At 36.8% G+C, this 13,822-nt stretch overlaps 1 protein-coding gene across 7 annotated transcripts in view; it reads right to left on the bottom strand.

Annotated features, from left to right (window-relative positions):
* Positions 1 to 13,822, bottom strand: part of Relch (RAB11 binding and LisH domain, coiled-coil and HEAT repeat containing) — an 89,464-nt gene that overhangs the window by 50,550 nt on the left and 25,092 nt on the right. For 6 of the 7 annotated variants that reach the window (XR_007588273.1, XR_007588272.1, XM_050119732.1 and 3 more), the window contains exons 8-10: positions 13,061 to 13,339; positions 10,712 to 10,787; positions 9,679 to 9,774 (exon numbers count right to left, since the gene is read on the bottom strand). Coding sequence is in view for 4 of the 7 variants with exons in the window: in XM_050119732.1 (XP_049975689.1) it covers positions 9,679 to 9,774; positions 10,712 to 10,787; positions 13,061 to 13,339 (451 nt within the window). In the remaining 3 variants the exon portion in view is untranslated. Of the gene's footprint in view, positions 1 to 4,671; positions 4,875 to 9,678; positions 9,775 to 10,711; positions 10,788 to 13,060; positions 13,340 to 13,822 lie in introns of those variants that run through there. The other variant, XM_050119733.1, reaches the window with a different exon arrangement.

Here is a 13,822-nt window from a genome sequence, read left to right as displayed (position 1 = left end):
TACAGAAAAAATAGTTCTGTGCTGAGATTGTAAGACAGAATATTCAAGTTCTGCATGACCACTTTGGGTTCTTGGGGGTTTCTATAGGTCTGACCCTCATAGACTCACGTGTGAATAATTGGCCTATAATGAGGAGCACTAAAGGAGAATCTACAGATTAAAGACAATTCTCATTTAAATGCCAACACAATTTTTTAGAGACCTTGAAAGAACAATATTCAACTTCATATAGAAAAACAATAAACCCAGGATAGCTAAAATAATCTTATATAATAAAAAGAATTTCTGGTGATATCACCATCCACGATCTCAAGCTCCACTACAGAGCTAAAGTAATAAAACTAGCATGGTTGTAGTATAAAAACAGACGGTAGATCAATGGAATCTAAATGAAGACTTATGAATGAAGACACTTCCATGAACATCTGATTTTTGGCAAAGGAGTCAAAATTATTCAATGGAAAAAAAATCTTCAAAAAATGGTGCTAGTCTAACTGGATGTTGGCATGTGGAAGAGCGCAAGTAGATTCTTATCTATTGCCCTGCACAAAACTCAATCTAAGTGCATCAAAGACTTCAACATAAATCTAGTTATCTGAACGTGATAGAAGAGAAAGTGGGAAATAATCTCGAATGCGTTGTCACAGGAAACAACAACCACTAGTGGGGCAGACACTAAGATCAACAATGAATAAATGGGACCTCATGAAACTGAACAGCTTCTGTAAGGCAAAGGACACCGTCAATAAGACAAAGAGGGCAGTCTAGAGAATGGGAAAATATATTTACCATCCCCAAGTCTGACAGAGGGCTGATCTTCCAAATATATAAAGAACTCAAGAAACTAGACATCAAAAGTCCAAATAAAACAATTGAAAAACAGTTACAAATCTAAACAGAATTCTCAACAGAAGAATTTCAAGATGCACTTAAAAAAATGTTTAGCATCCTTAGCCATAAGAGAAATGCAAATTAAAACAATTCTAAGATTCCACCTTATATCTGTCAGAATGGCTAAGATCAGAAACACAGATGATAACTCATGCAGGAGACAATAAGGACCAAAGGGAACACTCCTGTGTAATACTGGTGCGAGTGAAAACTTGTACAGCCTGTTTGAAAATCAATATTGAAAGTTGTTTTCCATATTGTTTCTTAGAAAATTGAGAATCAATCTACCTCAAGACCCAGCTATACCACTCTTGGGAATATACCCAAAGGATGCTCAATCATAACACAGACACTTGCTCAACTATGTTCATAGCCAGAACCTGGAAAAAAAAATCACAGATGTCCTTCAGCTGAAGAATGGATAAAGAAAATATGGTACATTTACACAATGGAGTCTTACTCAGCTGTTAAAAACAATGACATCATAAAATTCAAAGGCAAAAGGATGGGACCAGGAAGTCTACATGGGACTGACTTAGGCCCTCTACATATATGTGACAGTTGTGTAGCTTGATCTACTTGTGGGACTCTTGACAGGGGAGCAGGGATTGTCTCTGACTCCTCTAATGGCTTTTGGAACCCTACTCCTCAAACTGGGTTGCCTTGCCCAGCCCTACTACAAGGCGAGGTGCTTAGTTTTACTACAACTTGATGAACAGATTTTGTTGCTCTCCACAGGAAACCTGCTATTTTATGAACAAAGGAGGAGTGTGCCCTGGGATAATGCTCTTGCACAACGCCAAGATTTGTCACTTGAATCGGTTTAATAAAACACTGATTAGCCAGTAGCCAGACAGGAAATATCAGGGAGGGGTAAGCAGACTATGAGAATTTTGGGAAGTGAAGGGCAGAGTCTGCGGTCATGGTCAGTTGCAGAGTAATCAGGATGAGAACGCTGCACTGAGAAAAGGTAGCAAGCCATATGGCTAAACATAGATAAGAATTATGTACTAATTTAAGTGTAAGAGATAGTAATAAACCTGAACTACCAGCCAAGCATTTATAATTAATACAAGCCTCCTATGTGGTAATTTGGGAAGCAGCTGCAGAATGGGGCAGGACAAAAACTCACCTCCCATTACAAGAGTGGATGGGGTAGGGCAAAAGGCAGGTTGAGGGGAGGGTCTGGGAGGAGATGAGGGAGGGGAAACTGCAGCCGGCCAAACAAACAGGTAAGTAAGCAAAGTCATTAAAAAAAAAAAAAAAAAAGTTGCCATTTGCCATGGTCATGTTATCTCTTTAAAGCAATAGAAACCCTAACTAAGACAAATGCTAATATCATGATTTATGGATTAGCTGAGATTTTATTGGAGAACTCTCATAAAATAAATATTTAATCTGATTTGGAAGTTTAGTAAAAGTGCAGAGAAGAAATGACTTCTGAAAACATGAAAAACTCCAAAATTTGACCTATACTTCATGTCAGGCCAGATATTTTACTCCTTTGTGCCTTTCTTGCACCCCCTAGCCCTCTTCCTATTTCTACATATGTATTTCCTATACTATTTTTCATATTCTTTCCTTAATCTATAACTTTAAAGTTATAAAATGAAGAAAAGATACTTGCATGCAAATACAAGAAAGTTACTTGTATGCAGCAGGATGGATTCTATTTTCATACCCAATCTGTTAGACTGTCTTTTTTATAGGTGAATTGAGTCCATTTTTATTAAGGGATAGTAATGACCAGTGATTGCTAGTTCTGTTATTTTTGTTGTTGTTATTGGCATTGTGTGTGCTTTCCCCTTCTTTACGAATTGCTGCTGTGAGATCACCTATTGCCTGTGTTTTTGTGGATGTAGTTGATTTCCTTGGGTTTGAATTTTCCTTCTAGTACTTTCAGTGGGGCTGGATTTGTGGATAGGTATTGTTTAAATCTGGTTTGGTCATGGCATATCTTGGTTTCTCCCTCTATGGTGATTGAAAGCTTTCCTGGGTATAGTAGTTTGGGCTGGCATCCGTAGTCTCTTAGTTTCTGTATAATGCCTGTCCAGGACCTTCTAGCTTTCATAATTTCCACTGAGAAACTGGATGTAATTCTGATAGGTCTCCCCCTATAGTATACTTGGTCCTTTTCCTTTGCAGCTCTTAATATTATTTCTTTATTCTATATGTTTAGTGTTTTGATTATTATGTGAAAAGGAGACATTTTATTTGGTCCAGTCTATTTGATGTTCTGGAAGCTTCTTGTACTTTCATAGGCATGTCCTTCTTTAGACTGGGAAAATTTTCTTCTATGATTTTGTTGAATATATATTCTGTGCCTTTCAGTTAGACTATTTCTTCTATCCCTATTATTCTTAGGTTTGCTCTTTTCATAGTGTCCCAGATTTCCTGGATATTTTATGGTAAGAATTTATTGTATTGTACTTAACATTATCTTTGACTGATGAATCTGTTTCCTCTAGTGTATCTTCATTGCCTGAGATTCTGTCTTCCATCTCTTGTATCCTTTTATTTATGCTTGTATTTGTGGTTCTTTATTATTTACTCAAATTTTCTATTTCCAGAAATCCCTCAGTTTGTGTTTTTATATTGCCTTCATTTCAGTTTTCAAGTCTTCTTTCATGTGTTTGATTGCTTTTCCTTGATTTTCTTTAAGGAATTTGTTGATTTCTTCAATTTTTTTTTGCTTATCTTTTCCTCCATTTCTTTAAAGGAATTTTTCATTTCCTTTTTAAGGGCCTCAATCATCGTCATAAAGTTATGTTTAAGGTCGTTTTCCTCTGCTTCATCTGCATTGGGATGTTTGGGCTTGGTACTGTAGAACCACTAGTTTCTGGTGGTGCCATATTGCTCTTTACGTTGTTGAGTGTATTCTTACCTTGTCTGCCCATATCTTCCTCCAATTGGTATAGGTGAAGCCTGTGCTTAAGGGGTACCTCTTCCTCCCATTGGTGTAGTTGGGGACTGTGGCTCCACTGACTGCTCCTTCAGATGCAGGCAGAGCAGATCCTCTGGTGATTACTCCTCTAGGCACAGGCAGGCCCAAAGATCAGATGGTCACTTCTCAAGGTATAGGCGGGACCAAAGCTTTCAGAGTCAGGTGGGACAAACATTAACATGTACACAGAATGGCAGGGATGCTGGCTAGGACACAGGTGCCCTTTATTTTTTTTTTTAATTTTTATTTAGTTTTACATTTTTCTCTGCTTCTCTCCCTGCCTCTCCCCCACTTCAACTCTCTCCCAAGGTCCCCATGCTCCCAATTTACTCAGGAGAACCTGTCTTTTTCTACTACCCATGTAGATTAGATCTATGTTAGTCTCTCTTAGTGTCCTCACTGTTGTCTAAGTTCTCTGTGATTGTGATTTGTGGGCTGTTTTTCCTTGCTTTATGTTTAAAAACCACTTATGAGTGAGTACATGTGATAATTGTCTTTCTGTGTCTGGGTTACCTCACTCACAATGCTTTCTAGCTCCATCCATTGGCCTGCAAAATTCAAGATGTCATTTTTTTTTTCTGCTGTGTAGTACTCCATTGTGTAAATGTACCACATTTTCCTTATCCATTCTTCGGTCGAGGGGCATTTAGGTTGTTTTCAGGTTCTGGCTATGACAAACAATGCTGCTATGAACATAGTTGAGCACATGTCTTTGTGGCACAATTGAGCATCCTTTGGATATATACCCTAAAGTGGTATTACTGGGTCTTGAGGAACTTTCTACAATAGCTTTTGGAAGTCACTCCTAGGGTCTGTTTATAGCTCCAGGCACTCACCCACTTGCTCTTAGCAGTCGCTCTCAGTCCTCTGACACTCTTGATGGCCTCTCAGTGGTTGAAAGGATGAGAAAACTCAGCCAGAGGAACAGATGCAAAAGGGTATTGAAGTGTGAGGAATCACGAAGGTTCTGTGCTCTCTCTGGGCCTTCTGTCCTCCCTCATTTCCCTAGAAACTCCCAGGTTGCAGTCCAACAAAGGCTAGCTGTGAGTGGATAATCCAAGAATCTAGTAGTTGCTCAGTTTCATGAGACTGGATGTCTCAGTCTGTCTTCTGCATATGCTGGTATCCAGAAGAAATAGGCTCCAATGCCTTGTGAAAGACTGGGTATGCTCTACCAATGCTGAGTCCAAAGGGGCAATCCTGCATCTCAGACTTTATCTCCAGGCTGTATCTGTCTCCACCAAACCTCAGACTGCCCAAACCTGGCTTTAAAACGCATCCCAACATAGAAGTCATTACCAAACAATTCAAACTGGAACATGAGAAGTAAAACAATTAAGTTTGGGTGCCTTTATTCTAAAAATTAAGATTGTAGAATTTTGGAAAACAAACAAACAAATATTTGTTTCTTAAAATGATAGCAGTTAATAATTTCTATTGACATCTGATTTAATTTTTTACTGGCAAAATTTGTAGTATACTGTAAGTCAGTGCCACTAATTTTTGTCGATGCTCCATACCAAGGTAACTGAGTACCTTGATACACATTAAAGGCTGTGACATGTAGAATTCAGCAGGGAGAGCCTGCGAGCTAGCCTCTTCATCAGACACAGTGCTGATATTGATTATGATAAAAACATTATTATGGTCTGTTCACAGAAACAGCACAGATTATACTAGTCGTGTAGAGGCCTGGAAGTAGATTCCTGTTGGACTGGGTCGGCTACAGATTATCCCAACTCTCTTATTTATTCACCTCCAATGCACTGGAGCACTAAAATTTTTTGGAGATTTTACTCATTACACGTCCATTCACAAACTTGATCAATACATTCTCTTTCGGTATCATCCCTCAAATCAAGAACTCTAGCCCTTTAAATATTGTAATTTCAACTGCTATATCTAAGTAGACAAGGTGAAACTTAGAAAAATGTCTTTGTGAATTTTAATTTAAATGTATTGAATGTAACACAGTAATACATAAGATGTCATTTCTTGACATTTAAGGATTTGATTTTTACACAAAAATAAAATCATGACCACCATGATTAAGAAAATAGCTATAGTAACTATAATTCTAATAATATTAAATTGAAACGATAATTTCCCTCTTATGTAGGAAAAGTTGTATCCATATTTTTCAATCCTTCCCCATTTTTCATTTCAGATATATGCATGTGTTGTGTGTGGGACATCAAGGTTGACGTATCTTCCTTAATTGCTCTTTTACTTTATTCTTTGTGGTAGAGTCTCCCAATCACAGTTTGACCACGTGGCTAGTTTTGCTAGCCAGCTTGCTTCAGGGATCCTGTTGTCATATGCCTATGCCTCTGAAGGCTTGAATTATAGTTGAGCTGCCAGTCCAGCCAATATTTATGTGGGTACTGGAGATAGAAACTCCGATACTTCTGTTTTCTTATCAGCTGAGCCATCTCCTCAGCCCCTAATCTCTCCCTCTCCACTCTGTGTGTGTGTCCTTGCCATAGCACAAGTGTGAAAGGAAGAGGACAGCTTCTGGTGTTGTCATCACCTATAAGACAGGGTCTCACTTACTCACTGTTGTGTGAGAACCATCATCTTCTGGGGATTTTCCTGTCTCCACTTCCTATCTTTCCACAGGAGTGCAGAGAGTATATTCACATGTATTACTGCACCTGGCTTTATTCCCTACTGCAACCCTCGAGTGGTTTCTTTATGTAGACTTGACTGTCCTCGAAGTCAGAGATCCACCTGCTTCTGCCTCCTAAGTGCTGGGATTTAAGGTGTGTGCTGTGACTGCTGCCACAGCTTCCGACTTTTAATTTGGTTCTCAGCAGCCTAAATCAGGTTGTCCAGCTTACAAAAAAAAAAAAAAAATCAGTTTACTCATTAAGCCATCTCTTCAGTCCTACGTGTCCATAAGTTAAAGTGTCAAAAAGCTTAACTAGCTTTTTAAAGATAATTTTTTTAAACTTATGTGCATATATCTATAGAAGCATGTCAGGTGTGTAGAGGCCTGAACAGATGTGTGGAACAAGTGTGTAGGCCAAGTATGTAGAGGCCTGAATAGAGTCATGAACAGATTTCATATAATATCTTTCAAATCTCTATGAACTGTTTTTGCAGAAAAGGAAGTTGAACATTAAATCTACGCATTTGCAAAGTTCCCTAAAGAATCAACAGATATTTAAACAGATAAAATTGGAAATCTCAGATGTCCCAATCATTTAACATACTAAAAACTACAGCAATAAAAAAAGCATGGGAATGGCTTAAGGATAAGAATAGGATATACAGACCAATGGAATAGAACTGAGATTCTCAGATCCAAACAACCTATAGTAGCTAATTGTCAACAGAGGTGGCAAAGGCCTTCAACTGGCAATACTTTTTCTCTTGAACATATATGTCAGCTTAATAATCAATGTAAGGGCTATCTATAAAATGATTACAAGTTGTAATTGAAAAGGGTTTCATATCCAATCTATATGACTCTTACAGCTAAAACATATAAAGATAGTCCAATTAAAAATGTTCAAAGGACTTGGAAAAAACACATTAGAAGTTAGTAAAATTATATCTGGGATGGGGAAAAGAATTTGTGTTGTCTGTCTTTTTCTATTTTAAAAAAGTTAATGTTAATATATAGCTTCAAAGCACATGAGCGGCTAGGCCTCAACCCCCATACTTGAGTCATAATGGCAGTTTCCAGCACCTTGACATGGGACAGTGGTCAGGCCCTGTCCTATAGAAACAAAACAAAACAAAAAACAGAACAAAAAAGTATAATATCAGGTCACAAAATCCATCCCATCCTAAACAGCTCTTGCCAGCCCAAAGAAATCCTCTATAAAGCCTGCCTCCTGCTCAGTTCTTTGCAGCTGCTTCTCACCCAAGGCAGCCACCTTCTTGTGTCTCTCCTAAGAAATCTTTTCTGTAAGGTGTGACCTGTGGTATTTTGGCTCCTGACTGCCAGGATATCTTACCCATCACAGTTGTAACACTTTATACTTCCTGAAAGTCTTAAACCCTGTTTCTAATGTGTTATGTCATCAGCTAGGATATTATTATGATCGTCAGCTAACTAAACCTTTTAACTTTGCTTATGCTGAAAAAAAGCACATAACACTTGAGAAATAAGAAAAGCCTCAAATACCAATCCTTTAATCATAGGAGCTCTTTAAAAATACAGGCTTAAACAGGTGAAATATCAAAAATAAATTAAATTCCAAGAACCTAATAAGACAAATTTTGCTTCTTTTTTTCCCTCTGGGGGTACCAGGGATTGAACCTAGAGCTTCAAGGGTGCTAAGCACATGCTCTAAGGTTCTGTCCTTTTATAGTCAAAGATTTGTTTTAAACCAAATTAATATATACTTTATCGTTTACTAATTTAATTTTGAGAATACAACTTTTATCGAATAGAACAAGAGGAAAAATAATTAAATAGAGAAAAGGATCAGTTTTTCATGAACCTACAAGGACACTCAATAATTTTTAAACATAAAAAAGTTAAAAATCAGCCAAAAAGTATACATGTGTATACACACACATGATATCTGATTATTGATGATACAAAACTATAAATACTTCATGCAATACAATCAGTTTTTAGTTAAGTGTTTATACTAATATGAAAAAAAGGCAAAACTGATTTTATGAAAGTCAGGTTTGATAACACTTAAAAATTATACTGAGGAAGAACAATAAGTGGGATTCAAACAATAGTTCATAACATGGATAGTACAAGCCGAGAGAGGAGAAGCTCAAACACTATCCTGCCAGGCAGAACCGCAAGACACCTGAAATTGGACACTGATCCTTCAAGATCTCGAAAGCTTCCAGACAGATTAGTATGTCACAATCATTTCAAATTAGAGACAGATAAAGCCATCATCAAGACTAGCTTCTAAGCTTTTTAAAAATTAAAAACATCTATAGGAATGAAAACTTTTAGGTCATTTTTTAAAATTAAAAATACTTATAGAAATAAAAACTTTCAAAGCTCTACATATCCCTTCTTGAGGATCAGTACGAATTTCTTTTGTTTACATAGATAACTAAGGTCAGCTTTAAATGGGTTTTGCCAATGCATTATATACCTAACATACTGTAGGTCCCATGAATATGAGTAAAACCAGTGATAAATATTAACACGATAATGATAAAAACATATAAATTTAAATCTTTTGTTAGACAAATACAATATTTATTACTATAAAGATAACTTCCTAATTGTCCCTGGCTCATGGTCTAGGTCACATATGCTAAAATTTACTTGCAACTTTAACTAGATATTTAAAGCATCTGTAAAGAATGCAAATACAAAACTTAAAAAAGGACCTTAAAAGGTTTTTATTTTTTATTATTACAGCTATTTTACCATTATGAGATAATTGATTGTCAAACAAACATAATAAAACTAAGATTCATAACAAGCAATTACAAATGCATTTGGGAAAAATGTTACATTATTATATTATGTTAGTCTGTTATTTTTCAGTGAGTGTCAACTTCTATAAACATGTCAAAGACAGCATTAAAAGAACAGAAAAAATCAATTAGTGTTTGGTTACATGAAGATGACAGCATTCATGACACATAAATGGACCTACAGTAATAGCACCGCAGAAGCTAATAATGCTTTAAGCAAAACTGGAAACCATGGATACCATGCAGTTTTACTGAACTCACCTGACAGAGGTGTAAAACCATTCTCTAGGATCAGAGACGCATGCACAAAAGTAAGAATATGATTGCAAGTAACAGACTTAACAAAATAAAAATATAACACTAAACTTCAAAATGACAAAAATGATCACATGATGGGACTACTGGGATAAAAATACTTTTATGTGTCTTACCTCTCTTTTGGCCAACAGCACATTAGGAACAATGTGTGGCAGGCAGCGTCCCAGCATTAACATAACACTCTTTTCACTGTCTGCAATCCTAGACACCTAGAAAACCAAACAGTTTAGTGATGATTGTGGATGACTTCTGTGTGTAAAGGTGTGTACATATCTATGTCTATGGAAAAACAAGTTCCAACATCATAACTCCTACTACTAATAACAACACTGCCCCAGACAGCATCATTTCTGTGCGGCGGTCATGGAGCAAGAGATGCTAGTAAAAGGGGTAGAGTTACTCATTTAAATGTTTATGATGCTGGGGCTAACACACACTGAGAAAACGCTTTTCTACTAAGCTACACCTCTAGCCTTTAAGAAGGACAACACAAAAAGTTACCTATCCTAGCAGCTAGGGATGTGCACAGTAGGTTAACTACGGCGGTCAACAATGAATTGAACATTATAAATTAGCTCCTAGAGAGGATTTCTCGTTTTGAATGTGTCCAACACACAAAAGTGGTATCTGAAGGACAAATGTCAGTTGTCCTGACTCAATGGATCCTTTTACCATGATGTATCTAGTGTGTATAAACATGTATAATTCTACTTGCTGAGAAAAATATTTATTTAAAAGATAAAATAAAATGTCAATTAAAAAAAAAAAAGTAGGGGTGAGACCCGGGAGGCATACTTCTCTCAGTTCTGGGAAAAAAGGATAGCCCAGAAATGGGACTTCCTCAATGACTACTGGTTTGTTTGCTTTTTCCTTAAAAAGATACAGCCAGGGCAACAGCTGTATAGAGTTGCTTCAAGAAAGGCTCGAGAAAGCTGACCTGACTTTATAATGAAGTTTGCCAGACTGAGAGTGAACCAATAACCAACTACCTTCCTTACTGCTGAAATTTTTAGGTACTATTTCTTAAAAAATAGGTTTTCAACTGAAATATAATCTTAGCATAAATATCTTTGTATGAAACACAATAAAAAACAAACACCCCTAAAACAATAGAGATGTTTTATGGAAGGTGTGATATAAACTCACCTCTGATCCTAAACGACTATCCGCAGACATTCGACAAAAAGAGAGTAGTGCTTGGTGGAAAGCAGGTGATAATTTCCTGCAAGAAAATGGTAGAAAAAAGAAGATAGACCTCAGGAATTGCACTGCTATCTCAGAAGGAAGTAAGCTGCAAATCGTGTACAGAAAGCCACATCCCAACGCTAATCCTACCACATAAATGTTGCCCAGATTTCTCAGCCATCAGACTTGATGGGTAGAGAGAGCACATACAAGTGAAGAACACTGCCCATCACCTAGTCTGATGCCAAATAGATGAATGGCCCTTATATGTTACTGCTCAAGCACTAAGTGGTACAGTGATCAGTAATTATAGAAAATATTTCCGAAATCTAAAGAGAGCACTATCTCCACCCTCCATTTTTTTTATGTCTTCATAAAGTCTGACAAAGGCTGAACAAGAAACAAAGTCAGAAAGGCATTACAGTTGTGCCAATATATAATAATTCAGTTTAACCTATATAAAAACTACTAGAGAAAGGAAAGTTCGTTGAACATTCCTGATATAATTTAAGAGAAAAACATTGGAGGAACAATAGAAAATATCAGCTTACTTTTATATTTAATAGGAAAGGTCAAGCCTATCTCACTCTCTAAAACATTGTGTCCATGTAATAGTACTCATAAGGTTGACTACGAGCTGATTGTGTGCTCCATCTACAAAGACAGGATCAATGGCAAAAACTCACCAAAAGCATACTTAGTAGGCACCAAGTTGTATCCAAAAATTTCCATGATTGTAGAGTTAGAGAGATGTGCCAAGGCTTGTACCCTTTGCTCTTTTAGGCACTGCCTACATTCTCTTAATGAATAGAGTCACAATCTGTTCTCTTGTTTAAACTAGATACCACAAACCTCTCTTTCTCTAATTCCCAGTGGATTCATTCCTTTCTCTTCACTTCAAATCCAATGAACCCTCCCTCCACCTTTTAGGTATCTTGTAAATCTCTTCCTTGCGTTTTCATTCCTAATGTTCTTTACCCACCCAGCCTCTGATTTCTTTACCTAGTCAACTCTCACTTAGCTTTAGTCTTAGGTTAGATGACATTTCTTCAGGGAAACCTTTCTGCTTGATAACTAGGCTGGGTGCTTTGATTATGTGTTCCCAAAGCAAGACCCATTCACCCATACTTTAGTTTAATTGCTTCACATACACACACTCTCTTTCATACCATAACGTTTGTGTATGAAAGGATTACAGTGTCTCAGCCACCAGAGTATTCTTAGTAGCACTGCCTGGCATATAGGTATTGAGTGAATATAACCGCATCTACCTTTGGAGTATGAAAGAACTATACAGATGCTCTTATCTGGGAGGACTTTAGTGCTCCTACTACTGAGCACTGCAACATACATTTCCACATTTTATATCACCACATTAGAACAAACACACCTTAAAGATTGCACACCTTATTCCAATTCTGTGAGCTTCATATATACAAAGATAACAATTATATCTAATAAGTACAGAAGGTTGTGGTTCATGAATGGGAATTTTCTTACACAAACAAATCCAGTACTTCTCAGTAATAAAGAGGACCTGTAAGTCTAAAGCAAATTAGCCATGCTGTAAGAATTTCCTCCTATTGTTGGGGATACTGTGTTTGTTTCTAATAAGAAGAGTACTAAAGCCAAAAGTACACTGTAAGATTAGATGAGTTAGTATACACCAAGCACAAACACATGAAATAAAAAAATAGTAAATACTTCCTTCTTAAAAGTATGTTTTTTTTTTTAAAGTTACAACTGAAAACATTGAAAATTTATACTTTGTTCTTACTACTAGATAGTTTGAGCACACAGGACAGTAATCATGGTTTACCTATTTTTTTTTAACTTCCTAAATTTAAATACTGCAACCCAGCAAAAATTAAATGAATTAAGAGAATATTAATGACATCCTTTAGTAAAGATACAGAAACAAAACGATTTCATATTGCACAGGCAACTATGCAGCACTAACCTCTGAGTGTGATAACACAAGGAAGGTGAGAGTCATGGAAGGAAAGGCCAAGAGCATGGAGCTACTTACTATTTATTATATTATTTACATATTATTTATTAGAGGTTACTTATGGCCGTAAGAACTTAGTGAAGACAGACTTTGTCAATTTATGTTTTTCTTATTATCGTTGACATAATTTAATAATTATTTGTCCCATCTTGTGACATGTATTCTGCCTATGAGCTAAGTCATTCCAAATGTATCAATTGGTAACTCTGCAAAAGGCATTCAAATATGAACTGAAGGTTTTTCAGCCCTACAAGCACAAAGAATCAAAGACACATTTCAAAGTATGGCGTCACACTAACCTATTGGGCTGATCGAAGTGGACCACAGTTTTACTTGGTACAGAAGAAAGTGGCATTTCTTCTCTTTCCTTCTTGGGGAATGAACCTGTGGACTTCTCTTTAGGAATAGAGGAATCAGGTCCACCTAGTGTTTCAAGATGAGCATCCTTGTTTTTATCCTGGTCTGAACTATTTACAACTGGGCTCCGTCTACTGTCTTCAGAATCTCTGTGGGAAGGCTGAACAGAATCACCAACTGCTGGGGTGGTAATGTGCTCAGTTTTGAGGATGTCCATCTCACTGAAGAAAGAAAATTCCCGGAGAGCAATTTCAGTTTTGAAAGCTTCGACAACAATATTCACTCCCAGAAAAGGGGTTAATATAAACAGAACGTATTAAAAGCCAATTACTTCCTGAGTGACCACACTCTTCCTTAACAGCCATTGGTGCTTCATAGTCCTAAAAGTGTATCTGCAAACTGTCAGTCAGGAGGAGAAACAACAGCCCTAAAGCCTGGTCTTGAGAACTCTCCATTTGAAACACAGGGACCATCCCATCAAACCCAACTTAGTGTTGTAAGAGTAAATGAAATAATGAATGGCTCAGTATGAAACCACTAATGCGGAGTTAGTTTACTGAAACTGACAAGACTTCTTAAGTGTAATACAAACTATAAGATGACTATATTAATCCAGTTTACTGGTTAGGGGAGGCATTTTATTATTTTAAATACAGAAAACTAATAACAGCTGTGTGAAAACACTATGCCTTACTATTGAGGCC

The sequence above is a fragment of the Alexandromys fortis genome, unplaced genomic scaffold, assembly GCF_014885135.2.
Source record: "Alexandromys fortis isolate MF-2015 unplaced genomic scaffold, M_Fortis_MF-2015_v1.1 scaffold_96, whole genome shotgun sequence".
NCBI classification, from domain to species: domain Eukaryota; kingdom Metazoa; phylum Chordata; class Mammalia; order Rodentia; family Cricetidae; genus Alexandromys; species Alexandromys fortis.
This window is presented reverse-complemented; position numbering and strand designations above follow the sequence as displayed.